Below are 24,095 nucleotides of genomic sequence, written 5' to 3' on the forward strand. Positions count from 1 at the left end.
TTTGGTATTGTTGATAGTGCATCAGTGTCTTAATGCGAGGAGCATTCGTAATAAGGTGGATGAATTAGCTGCGCAAGTAGATGTAAACGGATATCATATAATTGGGATTATGGAGATATGGCTCCAGGGTGACCAAGGCTGTGAATTCAACATTCAGGGGTATTCAATATTCAGGAAGGACAGGCAAAAAGGAAAATGAGGTGGGGTAGCATTGCTGATTAAAGAGATTAACATAATAGTAAGGAAGGTTATTAGCTCTGATGATGTGGAATCTGTATGGGTAGAGCTGAGAAATACCAAGGGGCAGAAAATGTTAGTGGGAGTTGTATACAGACCACCAAACAGTAATGCTGAGGTTGGGGATGGCATTAAACAGGAAATTTGAGATGCGTACAGTATGGGCACAGCAGTTATCATGGGTGACTTTAATCTACATATAGATTGGGCCAACCAAATTACTAACAATACTGTGGAGGAGGAATTCCTAGAGTGTATATGGAATGGTTTCCTGGACCAGTATGTCGAGGAACCAACTAGAGATCAGGCCATCTTAGACTGGGTATTATGTAATGAGAAAGGATTAATTAGCAATCTTGCTGCGTGAGGCCCCTTGGGGATGAGTGATCGTAATATGATAGAATTATTCATTAAGATGGAGAGTGAATTAGTTGACTCAGAGACTATGGTCCTGAATTTAAATAAAGGAAACTACGATGGTATGAGGCGCAAGTAGGTTAGGATGGATTGGGAAATGTTACTTAAAGGGTTGATGGTGGATAGGCAATGGCAAACATTCAAAGATCGCATGGATGAACTACATAATTTGTTCATCCCTGTCTGGCATAAAAATAAAACAAAAAAGGTGGCGTAACTGTGGCTAACAAGGGAAATTAAGGACAGCATAAGATCCAAGGAGAGGACATATAAATTGGCCAGAAAAAGCAGCAAACCTGAGGATTGGGAGCAGTTTAGGATTCAGCAAAGGAGGACAAAAAGATTAATTAAGAGGGGGAAAATAGAGTATGAGAGTGAGCTTGCAGGGAACATAAAAACTGACTGTAAAAGCTTCTATAGATATGTGAAGAGAAAAAGATTGGTGAAGTCAAGTGTAGGTCCCTTGCGGTCAGAATCAGGGGAATTTATAATGGGGAACAAAGAAATGGCTGACCAATTAAATACATACTTTGGTTCTGTCTTCACAAAGGAGGATACAAATAACCTCCCAGAGATGTCATGGAACATAGGGTCTAATGAGAGGGAGGAACCGAATGAAATCAGTATTTGTAGGGAAATGGTGTTAGGGAAATTGACGGGATTGAAGGCCGATAAATCCCCAGGGCCTGATAATCTACATCCTAGGGTACTTAAGGAAGTGGCCCTAGAAATAGTAGATGCATTGCTGGTCATCTTCCAAAATTCTATAGACTCTGGAACAGTTCCCATGGATTGGAGGGTAGCTAATGTAACCCCATTATTTAAAAAAGGTGGTAGAGAGAAAACGGAGAATTATAGACCGGTAAGCCTGATATCGGTAGTGGGGAAAATGCCAAGTCCATTATAAAAGATGTAATGGCAGAGCACTTGGAAAACAGTGACAGGATCGGACAAAGTCAACATGGATTTACAGAAGGTAAATCATGCTTGACTAATCTATTGGAATTTTTTGAGGATGTAACTGGTAAAATAGATAAGGGAGAACCAGTGGATGTGGTGTATTTGGACTTTCAGAAGGCTTTCGATAAGGTCCCACATAAGAGATTAGCATGTAAAGTTAAAGCACATGGGATTGGGGGTAAGGTACTGACTTGGATAGAGAACTGGTTGGCAGACAGGAAGCAAAGAGTTGGAATAAACGGGTCTTTTTCCGAGTGGCAGGCAGTGACTAGTGGGGTACGAGGGAACTAGATGTAGTATCTCCAAGTTTGCAGATGACAGAAAGCTGGGTGGGCGTGTGTGCTGTGGGGAGGATGCCAAGAAACTCCAGTGTGATTTGGACAGGTTGGGTGATTGGGCAGATGCAGTATAATGTGGATAAATGCGAGGTTATCCACTTTGGTGGCAAAAACAGGAAGGCAGATTATCTGAACGGCAATAGATTGGGAGAAGGGGAAGTGCAACAAGACCTGGGTGTCCTTGTGCATCTGTCACTGAAGGCAAGCATGCAGGTGCAGCAGGCAGTTAAGAAGGGAAATAGTATGTTTGCCTTCATAGCGAGAGGATTCGAGTACAGGAGCAAGGATGTCTTGTTGCAGTTGTACAGGGCCTTGGTGAGACCACACCTTGAGTATTGTGTACAGTTTTGGTCGCCTTATCTGAGGAAGGATGTTCTTACCATGGAGGGAGTGCAGCGAAGATTCACCAGATTGATACCTGGGATGGCAGGAATGACGTATGAGGAGAGATTGGGTCGATTGGGCTTATATTCACTGGAGTTCAGAAGAATGAGAGGGGATCTCATTGAAACTTATAAAATTCTAACAGGACTAGACAGACTAGATGCAGGAAGGATGTTCCCAATGACGGGGGAAGTTCAGAACCAGGGGTCACAGTCTAAGGATAAGGGGTAAGCCATTTAGAACAGAGATGAGGAGGAATTTCTTCACCCAGAGAGTGGTGAACCTGTGGAATTCTCTACCACAGAAGACAGTTGAGGCCAATTCATTAAATATATTCAAGAAAGAGTTAGATATATTTCTTGAGGCTAAAGGGATCAAGGGATATGGGGAGAAGGCAGGAACAGGGTACTGAATTTGGATGATCAGCCATGATCTCATTAAATGTCGGAGCAGGCTCGAGGGGCAGAATGACCTACTCCTGCTCCTATCTTTCTATGTTTGTTAATACGGTCTTCCAGGTAAGAAACTTGAAATTACATTTGCAAGCAGTTTTGAACAGCTTATAAAGGACTACATTCAGTTATTCAGCAACTAAAGGAGATCTATTGAATGCATCTTTCATATAGCCTACATAAAGCCAATTCACAAAAGGATGAGAACCTACTGGACCCGACGCCAGTGAGAGCGACTGCCCTAGACATGAAGGCAGCATTTGACCAAGCGTGGCATCTAGGAGCCCTAGTAAAATTGAAGTCAATGGGATGCAGGGGGAAAACTCTCCACTGGCTGGAGTCATACCTAGCACAAAGGAAGATGGTTGTGGTTGTTGGCGGTCAATCATCTCAGCCCCAGGACATCGCTGCAGGAGTTCCTCAGGGCAGTGTCCTAGGCCCAATCATCTTCAGCTGCTTCATCAATAACCTTCCCGCCATCATAAGGTCGGAAGTGGGGATGTTCGGTGATGATTTCACAGTGTTCAGTTTCATTCACAACTCCTCAGATGATGCAGTCCATTGCCGCATGCAGCAAGACCTGGACGACAATCAGGCTTGGGCTGATAAGTGACAAGTAACATTCGTGCCACACAAGTGCCAGGCAATGACTGTCTCCAACAAGCGAGAGTCTATCCACCCCCTGTTGTCATTCAACGGTATTACCATCACTGAATCTCCCACCATCAAAATCCTGGGGGGGTCACCATTGACCAGAAACTTAACTGGACCAGCCACATAAATACTGTGGTAACAAGAGCGGGTCAGAGGCTGGGTATTCTGCACCTCCCGACTCCCCAAAGCCTTTCCACCATCTACAAGGCACAAGTAAGGAGGAGTGTGATGGAATACTCTCCACTTGCCTGGATGAGTGCAGCTCCAACAACACTCAAGAAGCTCGACACCATCCAGAACAAAGCAGCCAGGTAGATTGGCACCCCATCCACCACCTTAAACATTCACTCCCTCCACCACTGGCGTACCGTGGCTGCAGTGTGTACCATCTACAAGAAGCACTGCAGCAACTCGCCAAGGCTTCTTCAGCAGCACCTCCCAAACCCGTGACCTCTACCACCTAGAAGGACAAGGGCAGCAGGTGCATGAGAACACCATCACCTGCAAGTTCCCCTCCAAGTTACACACCATCCTGACTTGGAAATATATCGGCCGTTCCTTCATCGTCACTGGGTCAAACTCCTGGAACTCCCTCCCTAACAGCACTGTGGGAGTACCTTCACCACACAGATTGCAGCGGTTCAAAAAGGCAGCCCACCACCACCTTCTCGAGGGCAATTAGGGGTGGGCAATAAATGCTGGCCTTGCCAGCGACGCCCACATCCCAGAAATGAATTTAAAAAGTTTTCCCACTGTTAGGCTGACTGGCTTGTAGTTGCCGTGTTTATCCTTCTCCCCTTTTTTTTTTTTTTTAAACAAGGGTCTAACATTTGCATTCCTCCAGTTCCCTAGCATCACCCCCATATCAAAGGAAGATTGGAAGATTGTGGCCAGAGCCTCTGCAATTTTCACCTTTACTTCCCTCAGTAACCTAAGATGCATCACATCTGGACCGGATGACTTTTCTACTCTGAGCACTGCCAACCTTTTAAGTACCTCCTGTTTATTTATTTTTATCTGCTCCAATATCGCTACTGCCTCCTCCTTTACTGTCACATTGTATCTGTCTTCACTAGAGAAGAGGATACTGCCAAAGTACTCATTTAGTATCTCAGCCATGCTCTCTGCCTCCACAAGAATATCTCCTTTTGGGTCCCTAATTGGCCCCACCCTTTCTTTGACTACCCTTTTACTATTTATGCATTTATAAAAGATTTTTGGGTTCCTTTTTATGTTAGCCGCTAATCTATTCTCATATACATTCTCTTTGCCCCTCTTATTCCCTTTTTTAGATCTCCTCTGTACTTTCTGCAGTTGGACAATCTTACACAAGGTACAGATCTGTACGGACCCTGTGCATTAAAGTCAAAACTGCCTGCCTGAACGTGACCGCTCAGATGTCAAAGATGATCAAACAACTGGTCTTTTTCCTCCTGATGTCATAAGCAATGATCAGTGAGATGATAACCAAAACTAAAAAAGACCCGTCATTGCAAAAGTTGAAATCCCTGATCTTGGAAGGATTTTGAGACATGAGTCTGACGTTGTTACTGAGCTACAACTGTAGTGGGACTTTGAGATGAACTGCCTACTGAAGTGAGGCCTATCTTTAAAAGGTCACAGAGTTCCTGTGATACTCCACATCAGGACTCAGTTTTCTTGTGCACAGGATAGGGACTAGGAGACAAAGAAAAATAGAATCAGAGGTTTGACACTACATTGTCAAGACTATACTGACTGCTGATATTTTTTTTTGGGGGGGGGGCGCAGGGGGAGCGAGGGGTGAAAGGAAGCAAGGGATAAATCAGAATGGAAGATTGAGTAGTGATGCACAAGGACCAGCCCAGATTTTTTAAAATTCATTCTCAGGACGTGGGCATAGGTGGCGAGGCCAGCATATATTGCCCATCTCTAGTTGCCCTCGAGAAGGTGGTGGTGGTGGTGGTTGGCCTTCTTCTTCAACCAATGCAGTCCCTGTGGTGAAGGCATTCCTGCAACACTGTCAGCAAGGGAGTTCCACGACAGTAAACTTGGAGGTGGTGGTGTTCCCATGCGCCTGCTGCCCTTGCCCTTCTAGGTGGTGGAGGTCGCGGGTTTGGGAGGTGCTGCTGAAGAAGCCTTGGCGAGTTGCTGCAGTGCATCCTGTAGATAGTGCCCGCTGTAGCCATGGTACGCCGATGGTGGAGGGAGTGGATGGTTAAGCCAGTGAACAGGGTATCGAGCAAGGGGACTGCTTTGTTCTGGATAGTGTTGAGCTTCTTGGGTGTTGTTGGAGCTGTATCCATCCAGGCAAGTGGAGAGTATTCCATCACACTCCTGACTCGTGCCTTGTAGGTGGTCGAGGGTTTGGGGAGTCAGGAGCTGAGCCATTATCACAGATTTGCATATAGAGAGATGAGATGCACAGACCAGGAGTGAGTAAGTGCACAAATTAAAATGACAACACAGTTTGCTTTGTAGAAAACTACAGCAATGTAGGCCCACAGAGTGACTATGGAAGGAGCCTGAAGCTGGTGTAACATGCAATGCTTAACAGCAACATGGAAATATAATTATCTCCTTCTATTAGTTCCAATGGGATAATTTTGCTTCAGATAGATCATTAAGTAACGAAACTTTGCTGAAATCAAATAAACAAAGCACAGTATCACAAGGAACTCACCTTTGTTCCTCTCCCTCCAGCATCTTCCTGTAAGCATTTATCTCCATGTCCAATGCCAGTTTCACACCAAGTAGATCTTCATGCTCTTCCAGCTGGTCCTGCAGTTCCTTGCGAATTTCAGTAATTTCTTGGTCCTTGTCTACCATCCGCTGTTGGTTGGCTGCCTTCTTCCGATCCAACAACATCTCCAAATCATGAACTTTAGTTTGCAGAGTAGAAGTCTGAGAAATTCAGAAGAAAGAAAGGGAGGGAGGGATAAGAAAAAGACAATGACATACTGGCTCCCAAAACTAAACTTTCATCCTGTGGATTTTTTTTTGGCACCTCAACCTTTTTCAGGAAGATAACTTGTGGAAGCAAAAATGATTCTAACTAGTTCCTATCCGGCAGTATTTTTAGGAAGAAATATTTTGTAACATCTCTCTTTAGATTTACATTCAACACTTCACCACGAGTACCAAATGTCAGGAGCTTTGCTAAATATACTGGATAATTTCTGCATATCAACGGCAGAATATTTTTCTTCGAAATAGCATGATTATAGTCACTTGGCAAGGGACAAGGGCCTAGAAATTGAGTGGGGTTAGCGCCCATTTTGAGGCGCTAGAGGGCCTAGTGCCGCAAGTACAGCCGATTGAGAAATTCACTTGGGCGCTGCCATCGGCGTTAGCCGGTTGCGCTGCGCCGGCACCGATGACGTCATCGGTGTGCGCAGCGTCCCGGTTGCCGTGGCAACGCGCCCGAACGCCGAAATTGAGTTGCGGCCGCCTCGCCCGTGGCAGCCGCAACCAACGATTTTTCAAAAGTTCGCTACGGGTCTTAGCGCCGGCGCATTAAGGTCGCGCGGCGGCCGGCCGCTTTCCCGGCGGCCGCCTGCCCGCACCTCCCTCCCCGGACTCCTCCAACACCCCCCCGCGGCACAGATGCGTGTGGGCCGCGAGCCCGGCACTTCTCCGAGGTGCCGGGCTCATTTTTCTCCACAGATCAACGGCCAGCGGTCGGGTGCAGGCAGCTCCTCCTTAGCGGAAGGAGGAGGCCTGCACTTCCCCAGCCTGCCGCACCGCATCGGGTGCCGCAGCGGCGGATTAGCGCCGCAATGCGGCAGTCAGCGCCCATTGCGAGGCGCTGACACCCTCCAGTAGCGCCGGCAGCCGTCTGGGCGCGGCGCTACTGATTTTTTGGCGCGCGCAGGGGGACTTGCGCCGGCGCTAAATTTCCGGCGCTAAAGCCCTGGCGCGGCGCCAACTCAATTTCTAGGCCAAGATCTTTATGGAAGGCCTTTTTTTTTTTTCTAGAGATGCATTTCCACAAATGGTGGCATTTAAGTATCTTGTCCAAGTGGCCATTCAACATTTGAAGCCTGCATATAGAAACATAGAAGATAGGAGCAGGAGTAGGCCATTCGGCCCCTCAAGCCTTAAGAAATATATCCAACTCCTTCTTGAATATATTTAATGAATTGGCCTCTACTGCCTTCTGTGATAGAGAATTCCACAGGTTCACTACTCTCTGGGTGAAGAAATTCCTCCTCATTTCTGTCCTAAATGGCCTACCCCTTATCCTTAGACTGTGACCCCTGGTTCTGGACTCCCCGACCATCGGGAACATCCTTCCTGCATCTAGTCTGTCCAATCCTGTCAGAATTTTATAAGTTTCAATGAGATTCCCCTCTCATTCTTCTAAACTCCAGCGAGTACAAGCCCAATCGACCCAATCTCTCCTCATATGTCATTCCTGCCATCCCAGGTATCAGCCTGGTGAATCTTCGCTGAACTCCTTCCATGGCAAGAACATCCTTCCTCAGATAAGGCGACCAAAACGGCACACAATACTCAAGATGTGGTCTCACCAAGGCCCTGTACAACTGCAGCAAGACATCCTTGTCCCTGTACTCAAACCCTCTCGCTACGAAGGCCAACATACCATTTGCCTTCTTAACCGCCTGCTGCACCTGCATGCTTACCTTCAGCGACTGGTGCACAAGGACGCCCAGGTCTTGTTGCGCTTCCCCTTCTCCCAATCTATTGCCATTCAGATAATAATCTGCCTTCCTGTTTTTGCCACCAAAGTGGATAACCTCACATTTATCCACGTTATATTGCATCTGCCATGCTTCTGCCCAATCACCCAACCTGTCCAAATCATCCTGGAGTTTCTCGGCATCCTCCTCATCGCACACACGCCCACCCAGCTTTGTGTCGTCTGCAAATTTGGAGTATTGGTGGGCTATATGAACAAGGGGAAGGGAAGAGAAAGGCCATTACAGGAAAGCCCAGTCACGCTCATTGATGGGTGATAGAATAGAGCCAACTGGGAAAAGACCACATGCAAGGCCATTGCTGAGATATTTAGATAGTAAGTGGGAAGACCTAAATGCAAGAAGCAATGGGCAGAAAGCCTCTAGACTTGGCAAGGGACAATAACAAGATCTTTATGGTGCTTATGGTTATTGTAACAGACATCCCAATGACAAACAAATTACTGGGCTGTATATTCCGATCCCTACGGGAGTGTAGGCGCTGTGTACACACCCATAGGGACATCGGAAATACAGGTTTCAGGCATGCCAGGCGCATGCACTGAAAACTGGCATTTCCGATCTGTCAAGAACTCTTGACAGATCGGACGCCTGCCCTGGAGAAGGGCCTCTGCGGGGGCAGAGTTCCATTTTCTGCACAACCTCCACCCGCAGAAAACCCTTAGAAATCTTACACATGGTAAAAGCACGAGTAAGGCCTGCTTTTACCAGCATAAGATTTGAAAAAAGTAAAGAAAAAAGAAATTTCACTTATTTATAATTTAAAAATACTTTTAAAAAAGGTAAGTTTATTTTTAGCCCCGTAAAAAACATTAATTACTTTTTCAAAAAATTTAATTTGTTTAAAATATTTAATTTATTGTAATTTCAACTAATTTTAAAAATGTGATTTCAAAAAAAAATTATTTAATGTTTTAAAGTGTTTTTGGGGTGATCTCCATTCATATATTTGACAGGTCTATCTGTCAAGTGTTTGAAGGGAGGTTCCCTTCTCCTATTGGCTCCCCATGGCCCACGTGATCCCAGGGACGCTTGCAAACTGCCTGCGCCCCTGGGATACGTGGGCCCTGTGCATTTCGAGTTGGAGAGGCCCAGGAGCGGAATTGTCCGGACCTCGGGAGTCCTCAGGTAAGTGCGTAGATTTTTTCCAGATCGGAGGCCTCCGCATGCAGGAAGCCTCCGATCGGAAAATACGGCCCATTATTTCATGTTTGTTCGTGGGGAGGGAAAAGATGAATTTCTCTGGACTTGAGACAGTACTCAATAGCTGCAAAATTTCCAATTAATCGTATGTCCAGTCACATTCAAAAAGTCCTTAATCACTTTTAAGAGTACAAATGTGGTAAACATCAGATAAACATTCTGGAGGAAATTCCCTTTGGTCCTTATATACTATAGCATGCTAATGAACTTCACCAGAAAGACCCAAAGAGAGATATCAACATACAGAAAGAAAATACTGCAGATGCTGGAAATCTGAAATAAAAACTGAAAATGCTGGAGAAACTCAGCAGGTCAGGCAGCATCTGTGAAGAGAGAAACAGAGTTAATGTTTCAGGTCGATGACCTTTCGTCAGAACTGGAAAAAAGCAGGAAAAGCAGAAAAACTGGAAAAAAGCAGAGATATCAACATGGCTCTTTGACACCAAAATTTCAGAACAATTTAAAGACGTTAAAATAAAAAAGTCATGTTGGGGGATTCTAAAATTCTAACCATTAGCCTTGCATTTCATTTTTCTGATAAATATTGGTGCTCATTGAAGAGAGCAAGGGGAGGGGGGGAGGAATACATACATCAACAAAGATCCTTCGACTCGGTCTCTGGAATTTAATTTAGCTCCAGTCTCAGATGAAATGCTGAGCTAGGGAATACTTTCCCCATTTCCCACACATTTTAGAAAGGCTGACTTAGTGGGCATTTTTTTTTTTTTTTTTGCTGTGGGCCATTACTTGCTCTGAACTAGGTTAAGCCTTCCCAAATTTATTTGGTGTAGGACCCTTAGAGTCAGCACATTGAAGATTTTCATCCCATCAGACCGAACTGAAATAAAACCTAGACCCCAGATATGGAAGGGTTTGTGTGCTAATCTATTGGGTCATCCAACTTCATATAGTACATTTAAAAAACTCAAACCTAATAAAATACCTGGCATTCGATGCTAATTAATATCCAAAGAAAATTAGAACACCTGTTCATAGTAGTCAGGAGGGTTGGTAACCAGAGGACACAGATTTAAGATAATTGGCAAAAGAAACCGGGGTGAATGAGGAAAAATTATTTACGCAGCCAGTTATGATCTGGAATGCGCTGAAACAGATTCAATACCAACGTAGATAAATACTTGTAGGGGAAACATTTGCAGGGCTATGGGGAAAGAGCAGGGGGAGTGGGACTAATTGGGGAGCCCTTTTAAAGAGCCGGCACAGACACGATGGGCTGAATGGCCTCCTTCTGTGCTGTCAGATTCTATAGTCACAATTTTCATGTTAAAAAATTCTTTCCAAGTTAGTTTAAAACTTTGGCTCCTTGATAACTCAGAATACACACTATAGAGTAAATTGAGATTTTACCTGATTACGACATTGCTGAAGCTGAGATGTTAGCGTGTCGATCCTCACTTTTGCTGCCGCCACCTCTTCCTTGGCAGCACTAGCAAAATCGCTGTGCTTTGCAGCGGCCAGCTGGGCATGTTCAAGCTGTAGCACACGGAGAGAGAGAAGTGACCAGCATAATCTAAACAAGTCAAAGCACTTAAGGTGGATGAGAAACATAGAAACATAGAAGATAGGAGCAAGAGTAGGCCATTCGGCCCCTCGAGCCTGTTCCGCCATTTAATGAGATCATGGCTGATCATCCAAATTCAGTACCCTGTCCCTGCTTTCTCCCCATATCCCTTGATCCCTTTAGCCTTAAGAAATATATCTAACTCCTTCTTGAATATATTTAATGAATTGGCCTCAACTGCCTTCTGTGGTAGAGAATTCCACAGGTTCACCACTCTCTGGGTGAAGAAATTCCTCCTCATCTCTGTCCTAAATGGCTTACCCCTTATCCTTAGACTGTGACCCCTGGTTCTGGACTCCCCGGCCATCGGGAACATCCTTCCAGCATCTAGTCTGTCTAGTCCCGTTATAAAAGTTGCAACGAGATCCCCTCTCATTCTTCTAAACTCTAGCGAGTATAAGCCTAATCGAGCTCATGATTTTTCCCCCCCCACCGAAGTGACGTATCAATCTTTCAAATTCAAAATACTTCTCAGCAGTGCTATCCCTAGGGTTATGCAGATTCCGACAAATCCCACTGAATGAAGGATATTTTTTTTTCCCCGGGGGAAAAAATGAATTGCTGGCTGTGAATTGTGTGCAATTATCAAAGTTGTTAATTTATTATCTTGCAGAATTTTCATGGGACAAGGTAGAAAGAACTTGCATCTATAGAGCACCTTCCACAAACTCAAAACGCTTTACAGCCAATGAGGGGGCAGACAGGGCCTCAGTTTAATGTTTCATCCAAAAGACGGCACCTCTGACAGTGCAGCGCTCCCTGAGTACGGCACTGAAGTTTCAGTCAAGATTTTGTGCGAGTCTCTTTAGTGAGACTTGAACCCACAACCTTCTGACTCGGAGGCGAAAATTATACCACTGAGTAAGAGGTTGGAAAGGATCGTGGTTGTAATGGCTTCAGATTGGGGAGACCACAGGAGTTTGGACTACAGCGATTCTGTGCTGCACATGGACCCTTTAATCGCTCTGCTCCTCCACAGTTCCTAGATTCTTAGGGGGCTAAATTCGCTTGATTTGCACCTCCCTTTAGCGCCCTAAGTCTAAGAGGGTGCTAACAGGGGGAAAATCAACTAGCGCCTGGGCGTGGCACCGCTAACGCCTCCCGTGAAATTCAGAGGGAGGTTAGCAGCGGCGCTAACTGTTAGCGCTGTGCGGCACTGGGCCGCCGGCGATGACGTCAGTGCCATGCGCAGCGCCCCGGCTGTAATATTGGGTGGCGCCCCCAACTTACCACCGGACGCTATGTCCACCAGGGTCGGGGGGACTACCTGCGGCTGGGGCAGCGCTAGTTAAAGGGGAGGTGGCGGGCGGCCATTTTGTTGCTGGCCGCCTGCCAGCACCTGCCCCCATTGCTGTCCCCAGCCCCGTGAAGCCCCCCCGCGGGGTGCCGGCTACTCTCCATGAGCCCGGCATTCCTCTCGAGTGCCGGGCTCATTTGCCAGCACTCCCGATCCCTGGTGGCCCAGCTGGGTGCCGGAACGTGCTGCGCCAGGCCCCTCCCCTTTAATAAGGGGAGGAAGGCCTGCAGTACCACGGCACGATGTGCCGCAACGCGTGGCTCGTAGCTCCCCAAGAGGGACGCGGGGCGCTTCCAGTAGCGCCTCTCCGCTCTCTCGGGGCGCTACCTGGGAAAATCAGCCGCGGGGGGGGGGGGGCGCTAACTTTTTCGGGGCGCTAAAATTTGATGTGGTGTACCTGGATTTCCAAAAGGCGTTTGATAAAGTGCCACATAATAGGCTTGCCAGCAAAGTTGAAGCCCCTGGAATAAAAGGGACAGTGGCAGCGTGGATACAAAATTGGCTAAGTGACAGGAAACAGAGTAGTGGTGAACGGTTGTTTTTCGGACTGGAGGAAGGTATACAGTGGTGTTCCCCAGGAGTCGGTTCTAGGACCGCTGCTTTTCTTGATATATATTAATGACTTGGATGTGGGTGTACAGGGCACAATTTCAAAATTTGCCAATGACACAAAACTTGGAAGTACAGTGAGGAGGATAGTGATAGACTTCAAGAAGATATAGTGCTGGAATGGGCAGACATGTAGCAGATGAAATTTAATACAGAGAAGTGCGAAGTGATATATTTTGGTAGGAAGAACGAGCAGAGGCAATATAAACTAAAGGGTACAATTCCAAAGGGGGTGCATGAACAGAGAGACCTGGGGGTATATGTGCACAAATTGTTGAAGGTGGCAGGGCAGGTTGAGAAAGCGGTTAAAAAAGCATACGGGATCCTGGGCTTCATAAATAGAGGCATAGAGTACAAAAGTATGGAAATTATGATGAACCTTTATAAAACACTGGTTCGGCTCCAGCTGGAGTATTGTGTCCAATTCTGGCCACTGCACTTTAGGGAGGATGTGAAGGCCTTAGAGAGGGTACAGAAAAGATTTACCAGAATGGTTCCAGGGATGAGGGACTTCAGTTGTGTGAATAGACTGGAGAAGCTGGGGTTGTTCTCCTTAGAGCAGAGAAGGTTGAGAGGAGATTTGATAGAGGTGTTGAAAATCATGAGGGGTCTGGACAGAGTAGATAGAGAGAAACTGTTCCCATTGGCAGAAGGGTCGAGAACCAGAGGACACAGAGTTAAGGTGACTGGCAGAAGAACCAAAGGCGACACGAGGAAAAACTTCTTTATGCAGTGAGTGGTTATGATCTGGAATTCACTGCCTGAGAGGGTGGTGGAGGCAGATTCAATTGTGGCTTCCTGAAGAAAAAAATTTGCTGGGCTACGGGGAAAGGGCGGGGAGTGGAACTAACTGAAGTGCTCTTGCAGAGAGCCAGCGCGGGCTCGATAGGCTGATGGTGTTGAGATACCGCGGCAAACGTGGGAGTCGAGACAGAGCTATTGAAAACACAACTGCTTTATTCTGACCACATGACAAACAGGAACTAGAAAAGCCCGCACATCCACTTAAATACTTCCCAGACAGGAAGTGCTCCCGGCAGCCTGTCCCTGCGGGAAACAAGTTGCTGGAGGAAAGGGCCCCCGGCTGGGGGCTTCTGCTTAGACTGTCTGTGCCGCCGTGAGCGGATTATGTCCAGTGGTGGCGTGTCGCCACAGAGCTCCCCCCAGAATCCGCTTAGGAGGAGTGGCGAGTCGTGACGGTGGTCTAATGGTTCTGCCGCAGCGGCTCTGAGTGGTCGCCGGTCTGGTTGGTTGGGTCGGGCGGTTCGCCGCCGGCTGTGCTGGCTTGCCGGGGGGACGGCCTCTGGCTGGAGGCTGGGCCACGGGGACCTGTTCCCCTGGTTGTGTGTGTGCTGGTTTGAGCCGGTTGATGGAGACTGTCTCGATCCTGTCGCCGAGTCGCAGCTTGAATACCTTGTCCCCGGTTTGTAGTACCTCGTACGGACCGTCGTACAGGGGTCGCAGGGGCCCGCGGTGCGCGTCGTGTCGCACGAAGACGAAGCGCGCCTGCTGTAAATTTGGCAGGACGTGAGGTGCGAGTTCGCCGTGTCGGTTGACCGGAAGTGGGGCGAACTGCTGAGCGGAAGAGAAAGAGTCGAGCCGCTGCTGTTCGGCCAACCAAGACTTGGTAGGCTCCGGAAGGAATTCGCCTGGGACGCGCAGCGGTTGTCCGTAGACTAACTCCGCTGCCGAGGACTGGAGGTCTTCCTTGACCGCGGTGCGTAGGCCGAGTAGCACCCACGGTAGGCGGTCAGTCCAGGTACTGTCCTGCAGGCCGGCGCGGAGTGAGGCCTTGAGTGACCTGTGGAAGCGTTCACAAAGTCCGTTGGCCTGCGGGTGGTACGCCGTGGTGCGGTGGAGCGTCACCCCGAGGTTGCGTGCTGTGGCCGTCCAGAGTTCGGAGGTGAACTGGGCGCCTCTGTCGGAGGTTATGTCGGCCGGTACGCCGAACCTCGCAACCCAGGTGTTAACGAACGCCCTGGCGATGTCGGCTGTGGTGGTGGAGGTCAGCGGCACTGCCTCAGGCCAGCGTGTGTAGCGGTCGACCATCGTGAGGAGATAAGTTTGGCCTTGCGATGGCGGCAGGGGACCGACGATGTCGACGTGTACGTGGTCGAAGCGGCGGCTGGGTACCTCGAAGTCTCCCAGGGGTGCTTTGGTGTGCAGCTGTACCTTAGCCCGTTGGCAGGCGAGGCAGGAGGTGGCCCAAGTCCGAACATCTCTGCTAAGGCCGCGCCAGACGAAGCGCTTGGAGAGGAGTTTGATGGATGCGCGGGAACCCGGGTGAGAGAGCCCGTGGAGCGCGGCGAAGACGCGGCGGCGCCAGGTCTCAGGGACGACCGGCCTGGGTTGGCCGAGTGAGACGTCGCACGTGACTGCCATGGCTTCAGGCCCGTGCGCGACCTTGGCTAGGCGTAGCCCTGGCAGGCTGGTAGCCGCCGAGAGGAGGTCTGGGTCCGTGAGCTGGGCCGCTGCTAGTTGTGCGTAGTCGACCGCGAGGTGATTCGCACAGACGGCGGGACGGGAAAGGCAGTCGGCGACCACGTTGTCTCTACCGGAGACGTGCTGAATGTCCGTAGTAAACTCAGAGATGGCCGCGAGCTGGCGTTGCTGCCTAGCGGACCAGGGTTCGGTGTGCTTGGCCATCGCGTATGTGAGTGGCTTGTGGTCCACATACGCGGTGAAGGGGCGGCCTTCCAGGAGGAACCTGAAATGGCGGACCGACAGGTGGAGTGCGAGAAGCTCGCGGTCGAAAGTGGAGTATTTGACCTCCGGGGGGCGCAGTTGGCGGCTGTAGAAGGCAAGTGGCTGCCACGCGCCATTGACCCACTGCTCGAACACGGCCCCGACCGCATGGTCGGAGGCGTCGGTGGTGAGCGCGACCCGGGCATCGGCCCTCGGGTGCGCGAGCAGAGTGGCGTCGGCGAGTGCGTTTTTGGTGGCGTCGAAGGCGGCTGCCGTGTCAGTGGTCCAGGCTACGTCCATCTTGCCGGATTTTCCTCGGAGGGAGTTGTATAGGGGCTTCATAAGGGCTGCGGCTCTGGGGATGAACCTGTTGTAGAAGTTCACCATCCCGAGGAACTCCTGGAGGCCCTTGATGGTTGTGGGGCGGGGGAATTGCTGGACGGCCTGCACCTTGTTGGGCAGGGGGACGGCCCCAGCAGGGGTGATGTGGTGACCGAGAAAATCGATCTCGGTTAGGCCGAATTGGCACTTCGCCGGGCTGAGGATGAGCCCGTGTTGGGCTAGGTGCCAGAACAGGATGCGAAGGTGTTCGAGGTGTTCCTGTTTGGAGGAGCTGGCCACGAGAATGTCGTCTAGATAGACGAATAGGAAGTTCAGGTCCCGGAGGACTGAGTCCATAAGGCGCTGGAAAGCCTGTGCTGCATTCTTGAGGCCGAAGGGCATCCTCAGGAACTCGAACAGGCCGAATGGGGTGATGACGGCCGTTTTGGGGATGTCCGCGGTGTGTACGGGGACTTGGTGGTAACCGCGCACCAGGTCGACTTTGGAAAAGACGGTTCGTCCGGCCAGTCGGGCCGAGAAGTCCTGGATGTGTGGCACCGGGTACCGATCGGGGGTGGTGGCGTCGTTGAGGCGGCGGTAGTCCCCGCAAGGGCGCCAGCCTCCGCCGGGCTTGGGGGCGATGTGGAGGGGCGAGGCCCAAGGGCTGCTGGAGCGGCGGATGATGCCGAGTTGTTCCATGTTGGTAAACTCGGCCCGCGCGATTTCCAGCTTGGCCAGGTTGAGTCTGCGGGCGTGGGCAGAAACTGGGGGGCCGGTGGTGGGGATATAGTGTTCCACACCGTGCTTGGCGGCTTTGGCCGAAAAGGTCGGGTTAGTGAGGGCGGGAAACTCAGCTAGGAGTGCCGAGTAGTCGTCCGTGGCTCTGGCGAGGCAGTAGGTCGTCGGGCCGGCCGAACGGGCCAGGGTAAAGGCGCCGGGGATGGGGGCCATAGTGTTGATGTCGACGAGGCGGTGCCTCGGAATGTCGACAAGGAGGCCGTGGGCGCGTAGGAAGTCGGCGCCGATGAGTGGGCAGAGGACCTTGGCTGTGAGGAACTCCCAGCGGTAGCGGCGGCCCGCGAGGTCGAGCGTGACCATGCGGGTGCCATATGTGCGGATTTCAGAGCCGTTGGCTGCAGCCAGTGTGATACCCCGTGTGCCGCGTTGGATCTCGAGGGCGGAGGCGGGGGTGATGCTGTGCTGGGCCCCTGTGTCGCACAGAAATCGGCGGTTGGTTCTGTCGTCAGTGACGTACAGTAGGGGCTCCTTCTGCCCCGCGGCCATCGCGGGGGCCGGTGCGGGGGGGGGTTTGAAGGAACACGGTGGCGTGCAGCGTTGAGCCCTAGCGCCAAAACGGGTGTGGTAGTAGCAGTGACCCGGAGTGGTAGGGCGGTCGGGCCTAGCGGCCCGGGAAGACCGCGTGGTCGTTGCCGTGAGGTCGGGCGCGACGTCGCGAGCGGCCTGTGCAGAGAGCAGCCGGTCGGCCTTTTCGGCTATCTCATTCAGGTCCGTGGAGTCAGACTCCACAAGGAGCGGGCGGATGCTGGCGGGGAGCTGCCGAATGAAAAGCGTGCGAAAAAGGGCGCCGGGATTTTTGTCGTCGGAGAGGGACAGCATGTGGGAAAGCAGGTCTGATGGTGAAGCATCACCAAGGCCGGGGAGGTCCAGGAGTTGGCAGTGGCGCTGGTAAGAGGACGTTTGAAATTTTTTAAGTAGCGCAGCCTTCAGATGCTCGTACTTGCCCTCCGTTGGTGGATTCTGCAGCGCTGCCCAAACCTTGGGGACTGTAGCGTAGGTGAGCGAGGCGACGAGGTAGTCGTACTTCGTGGCGTCGACTGTAATGCCTTTCAGCCGGAATCTGGACTCAGCTTGAACGAACCAGGCTTCGGCGAGGTTCTCCCAAAAGTCAGGTAATTTAACCGTGACTATGTTTGTATCCGCCATGCTAGCTTAGGATTCGTCCTGAGCATCGGGGTCACCAGTGTTGAGATACCGCGGCAAACGTGGGAGTCGAGACAGAGCTATTGAAAACACAACTGCTTTATTCTGACCACATGACAAACAGGAACTAGAAAAGCCCGCACATCCACTTAAATACTTCCCAGACAGGAAGTGCTCCCGGCAGCCTGTCCCTGCGGGAAACAAGTTGCTGGAGGAAAGGGCCCCCGGCTGGGGGCTTCTGCTTAGACTGTCTGTGCCGCCGTGAGCGGATTATGTCCAGTGGTGGCGTGTCGCCACAGAGCTCCCCCCAGAATCCGCTTAGGAGGAGTGGCGAGTCGTGACGGTGGTCTAATGGTTCTGCCGCAGCGGCTCTGAGTGGTCGCCGGTCTGGTTGGTTGGGTCGGGCGGTTCGCCGCCGGCTGTGCTGGCTTGCCGGGGGGACGGCCTCTGGCTGGAGGCTGGGCCACGGGGACCTGTTCCCCTGGTTGTGTGTGTGCTGGTTTGAGCCGGTTGATGGAGACTGTCTCGATCCTGTCGCCGAGTCGCAGCTTGAATACCTTGTCCCCGGTTTGTAGTACCTCGTACGGACCGTCGTACAGGGGTCGCAGGGGCCCGCGGTGCGCGTCGTGTCGCACGAAGACGAAGCGCGCCTGCTGTAAATTTGGCAGGACGTGAGGTGCGAGTTCGCCGTGTCGGTTGACCGGAAGTGGGGCGAACTGCTGAGCGGAAGAGAAAGAGTCGAGCCGCTGCTGTTCGGCCAACCAAGACTTGGTAGGCTCCGGAAGGAATTCGCCTGGGACGCGCAGCGGTTGTCCGTAGACTAACTCCGCTGCCGAGGACTGGAGGTCTTCCTTGACCGCGGTGCGTAGGCCGAGTAGCACCCACGGTAGGCGGTCAGTCCAGGTACTGTCCTGCAGGCCGGCGCGGAGTGAGGCCTTGAGTGACCTGTGGAAGCGTTCACAAAGTCCGTTGGCCTGCGGGTGGTACGCCGTGGTGCGGTGGAGCGTCACCCCGAGGTTGCGTGCTGTGGCCGTCCAGAGTTCGGAGGTGAACTGGGCGCCTCTGTCGGAGGTTATGTCGGCCGGTACGCCGAACCTCGCAACCCAGGTGTTAACGAACGCCCTGGCGATGTCGGCTGTGGTGGTGGAGGTCAGCGGCACTGCCTCAGGCCAGCGTGTGTAGCGGTCGACCATCGTGAGGAGATAAGTTTGGCCTTGCGATGGCGGCAGGGGACCGACGATGTCGACGTGTACGTGGTCGAAGCGGCGGCTGGGTACCTCGAAGTCTCCCAGGGGTGCTTTGGTGTGCAGCTGTACCTTAGCCCGTTGGCAGGCGAGGCAGGAGGTGGCCCAAGTCCGAACATCTCTGCTAAGGCCGCGCCAGACGAAGCGCTTGGAGAGGAGTTTGATGGATGCGCGGGAACCCGGGTGAGAGAGCCCGTGGAGCGCGGCGAAGACGCGGCGGCGCCAGGTCTCAGGGACGACCGGCCTGGGTTGGCCGAGTGAGACGTCGCACGTGACTGCCGTGGCTTCAGGCCCGTGCGCGACCTTGGCTAGGCGTAGCCCTGGCAGGCTGGTAGCCGCCGAGAGGAGGTCTGGGTCCGTGAGCTGGGCCGCTGCTAGTTGTGCGTAGTCGACCGCGAGGTGATTCGCACAGACGGCGGGACGGGAAAGGCAGTCGGCGACCACGTTGTCTCTACCGGAGACGTGCTGAATGTCCGTAGTAAACTCAGAGATGGCCGCGAGCTGGCGTTGCTGCCTAGCGGACCAGGGTTCGGTGTGCTTGGCCATCGCGTATGTGAGTGGCTTGTGGTCCACATACGCGGTGAAGGGGCGGCCTTCCAGGAGGAACCTGAAATGGCGGACCGACAGGTGGAGTGCGAGAAGCTCGCGGTCGAAAGTGGAGTATTTGACCTCCGGGGGGCGCAGTTGGCGGCTGTAGAAGGCAAGTGGCTGCCACGCGCCATTGACCCACTGCTCGAACACGGCCCCGACCGCATGGTCGGAGGCGTCGGTGGTGAGCGCGACCCGGGCATCGGCCCTCGGGTGCGCGAGCAGAGTGGCGTCGGCGAGTGCGTTTTTGGTGGCGTCGAAGGCGGCTGCCGTGTCAGTGGTCCAGGCTACGTCCATCTTGCCGGATTTTCCTCGGAGGGAGTTGTATAGGGGCTTCATAAGGGCTGCGGCTCTGGGGATGAACCTGTTGTAGAAGTTCACCATCCCGAGGAACTCCTGGAGGCCCTTGATGGTTGTGGGGCGGGGGAATTGCTGGACGGCCTGCACCTTGTTGGGCAGGGGGACGGCCCCAGCAGGGGTGATGTGGTGACCGAGAAAATCGATCTCGGTTAGGCCGAATTGGCACTTCGCCGGGCTGAGGATGAGCCCGTGTTGGGCTAGGTGCCAGAACAGGATGCGAAGGTGTTCGAGGTGTTCCTGTTTGGAGGAGCTGGCCACGAGAATGTCGTCTAGATAGACGAATAGGAAGTTCAGGTCCCGGAGGACTGAGTCCATAAGGCGCTGGAAAGCCTGTGCTGCATTCTTGAGGCCGAAGGGCATCCTCAGGAACTCGAACAGGCCGAATGGGGTGATGACGGCCGTTTTGGGGATGTCCGCGGTGTGTACGGGGACTTGGTGGTAACCGCGCACCAGGTCGACTTTGGAAAAGACGGTTCGTCCGGCCAGTCGGGCCGAGAAGTCCTGGATGTGTGGCACCGGGTACCGATCGGGGGTGGTGGCGTCGTTGAGGCGGCGGTAGTCCCCGCAAGGGCGCCAGCCTCCGCCGGGCTTGGGGGCGATGTGGAGGGGCGAGGCCCAAGGGCTGCTGGAGCGGCGGATGATGCCGAGTTGTTCCATGTTGGTAAACTCGGCCCGCGCGATTTCCAGCTTGGCCAGGTTGAGTCTGCGGGCGTGGGCAGAAACTGGGGGGCCGGTGGTGGGGATATAGTGTTCCACACCGTGCTTGGCGGCTTTGGCCGAAAAGGTCGGGTTAGTGAGGGCGGGAAACTCAGCTAGGAGTGCCGAGTAGTCGTCCGTGGCTCTGGCGAGGCAGTAGGTCGTCGGGCCGGCCGAACGGGCCAGGGTAAAGGCGCCGGGGATGGGGGCCATAGTGTTGATGTCGACGAGGCGGTGCCTCGGAATGTCGACAAGGAGGCCGTGGGCGCGTAGGAAGTCGGCGCCGATGAGTGGGCAGAGGACCTTGGCTGTGAGGAACTCCCAGCGGTAGCGGCGGCCCGCGAGGTCGAGCGTGACCATGCGGGTGCCATATGTGCGGATTTCAGAGCCGTTGGCTGCAGCCAGTGTGATACCCCGTGTGCCGCGTTGGATCTCGAGGGCGGAGGCGGGGGTGATGCTGTGCTGGGCCCCTGTGTCGCACAGAAATCGGCGGTTGGTTCTGTCGTCAGTGACGTACAGTAGGGGCTCCTTCTGCCCCGCGGCCATCGCGGGGGCCGGTGCGGGGGGGGGTTTGAAGGAACACGGTGGCGTGCAGCGTTGAGCCCTAGCGCCAAAACGGGTGTGGTAGTAGCAGTGACCCGGAGTGGTAGGGCGGTCGGGCCTAGCGGCCCGGGAAGACCGCGTGGTCGTTGCCGTGAGGTCGGGCGCGACGTCGCGAGCGGCCTGTGCAGAGAGCAGCCGGTCGGCCTTTTCGGCTATCTCATTCAGGTCCGTGGAGTCAGACTCCACAAGGAGCGGGCGGATGCTGGCGGGGAGCTGCCGAATGAAAAGCGTGCGAAAAAGGGCGCCGGGATTTTTGTCGTCGGAGAGGGACAGCATGTGGGAAAGCAGGTCTGATGGTGAAGCATCACCAAGGCCGGGGAGGTCCAGGAGTTGGCAGTGGCGCTGGTAAGAGGACGTTTGAAATTTTTTAAGTAGCGCAGCCTTCAGATGCTCGTACTTGCCCTCCGTTGGTGGATTCTGCAGCGCTGCCCAAACCTTGGGGACTGTAGCGTAGGTGAGCGAGGCGACGAGGTAGTCGTACTTCGTGGCGTCGACTGTAATGCCTTTCAGCCGGAATCTGGACTCAGCTTGAACGAACCAGGCTTCGGCGAGGTTCTCCCAAAAGTCAGGTAATTTAACCGTGACTACGTTTGTATCCGCCATGCTAGCTTAGGATTCGTCCTGAGCATCGGGGTCACCAGTGTTGAGATACCGCGGCAAACGTGGGAGTCGAGACAGAGCTATTGAAAACACAACTGCTTTATTCTGACCACATGACAAACAGGAACTAGAAAAGCCCGCACATCCACTTAAATACTTCCCAGACAGGAAGTGCTCCCGGCAGCCTGTCCCTGCGGGAAACAAGTTGCTGGAGGAAAGGGCCCCCGGCTGGGGGCTTCTGCTTAGACTGTCTGTGCCGCCGTGAGCGGATTATGTCCAGTGGTGGCGTGTCGCCACAATGGCCTCCTTCTGTGCTGTAACCATTCTATGATTTCAAATGATTTTTGCTTTGCAACCTAGTTAAAGTAAACAGCTTAACTAATGGTAATGTACAATGATTTTTAAATAGACATCATGTTACTGAATGACAAATGTTTAAGAGGCGCACACACGTCTTCTACACACAATTTTTTAGGATTTATATCTATTATTTCTATCAACTTGTTTTGTAATTAAAAAGGAAGGCAATGATCGAGGGAGGTACTTGCCTCCTCATTTTGCATGAAAATTAATTTTAAAAGCTTCTCAAGAATGCAAGTCTCTGGTGGATTACGGCCAAAGAAATTACATTCCACAGTCGGACAAGGTAGATTCAGGCCAAGGGATTATGGAGGGGCTACACTTTCCACTCGGGAGTCATAGGTACAAGTGAGGTAACTTTATTTTCAACTAGTAGTAGCACAAGACCAGGAATAACCCCCTTAATGACCCCGCCCCAGTAATCAGAGAATGGAAATTTATTGTGATATATTTGGGAGCAATAGAGGGTCAGACTAAGGGGAGAAACAGATAATCCCAGCACGTTGCTTCCAAGCTAACATAAAACACTGAGAAATGAGTTTCCACCTTCATTATTCCATATTAAAATTTTGACACCACATCTTCAAGCATATATATGATCATATAAACTACTAAATAGATTAAGGGAAACCATTAATAAGATATATTTTTTCCCCTTCTGCCCAACAACAGTAAAGCACCAACATAAAAGAAGTCTTAAAACATAGGCATCTATAAAGCAAAGGGCACTAGAAAAAAAAATCCCTCCTCTCGCGACAGAGGGAAAATATAGACCCTTGTCTCCAGCGGGGCCACAGAAGACATTCATTAAATATATAGAAAGTAACTGATGCTGTACTGATGACAGTACAGACATGATGGGTCGAATGGCCTCCTTCTGTGCCGTAAATTTCTATGATTCTATGACAGGAAGAATTCACAGGTCCAGCAAACCTCCCAATTGCACAGCTGACGTCACTGCAAGGCGACCCCATATCATAATGTACCATAACAGATAGCACATGGCTGACTACATGCAATCAATATCAATGCACTGAAGGGATAATTACAGTCCTAGTCCTTTTGGGGCTATCCCAGATCAGGCGTATTCCCCAGACGTTCAGCTTCAACTTAAGTTAGAGATAGCCGAATTCCATAAAACGCTTCAATGGGTCTAAAGGTTCAGACTATCTCTCCCTAAAGGAACGGAACGACTGAAGATGTTACCGTCCTCCAGATAGTACTTTTAATAAATTGAACTAGACTGTAACTTTCCGGATATTATGAGGGTCCGGAATACCCCCCAGAATTCTGCAACTCCTTACAAAAGAGTGTACAGAATTTGTGGGTTCGCGAGTTTATACAGAATTACTCTGAGACAATTCTAAAAATATAGTTTTATTTAAGAGCCGACATTCAGTTAACATCTGTTGAATCAGTCGCAACATTAACAATTCAAAATACAATTAGCTTACATTCCTTATTTCTCAGAGATCCTTATTTTCAAATCTTTACTTCGTTACATTTCTTACTTATTTCTAAATCCAGAACATCCACCAAAATCAATCACTTTGACTTCCCGAGACTCATAGTTAAAGACACAGAGATGCCTCTGGAAAGTTGAGAGATGCTTTGCCCGTTCAGCGTGTTCTGACTTTCTGTTAAAAATGTCTTATTTTTATACCCTTTTGGCAGTGGTTTCTTCTTTGATGTACTCTGCTGATGTCAGCTAATTGTCTTTATTGATACAGGTACACTATCCCTTATCCGAAAGCCTTGGGACCAGCTGAGTTTCGGTTTTCGGATTTCAGAAGGTATTATTATAAGACTGGGAAATTTGTATTTAATATAAATTTTAAAAGTTCAGGCTACCTCTTGCGACGGT

General features: G+C 51.4%; 1 protein-coding gene across 3 annotated transcripts in view; it reads right to left on the reverse strand.

Moving 5' to 3' along the window:
- LOC147100129 (lamin-B3-like) overlaps positions 1 to 24,095 on the reverse strand; it is an 85,039-nt gene that overhangs the window by 36,046 nt on the left and 24,898 nt on the right. For all 3 annotated transcript variants that reach the window (XR_015073838.1, XM_085968856.1, XM_085968854.1), the window contains exons 5-6: positions 10,714 to 10,839; positions 6,105 to 6,325 (exon numbers count right to left, since the gene is read on the reverse strand). Coding sequence is in view for 2 of the 3 variants with exons in the window: in XM_085968856.1 (XP_085824982.1) it covers positions 6,105 to 6,325; positions 10,714 to 10,839 (347 nt within the window). In the remaining variant the exon portion in view is untranslated. The remainder of the gene's footprint in view (positions 1 to 6,104; positions 6,326 to 10,713; positions 10,840 to 24,095) is intronic.

The sequence above is a fragment of the Somniosus microcephalus genome, chromosome 27 (assembly GCF_052327205.1).
Source record: "Somniosus microcephalus isolate GS21.2 chromosome 27, FLI_Smic_1.0, whole genome shotgun sequence".
NCBI lineage: Eukaryota > Metazoa > Chordata > Chondrichthyes > Squaliformes > Somniosidae > Somniosus > Somniosus microcephalus.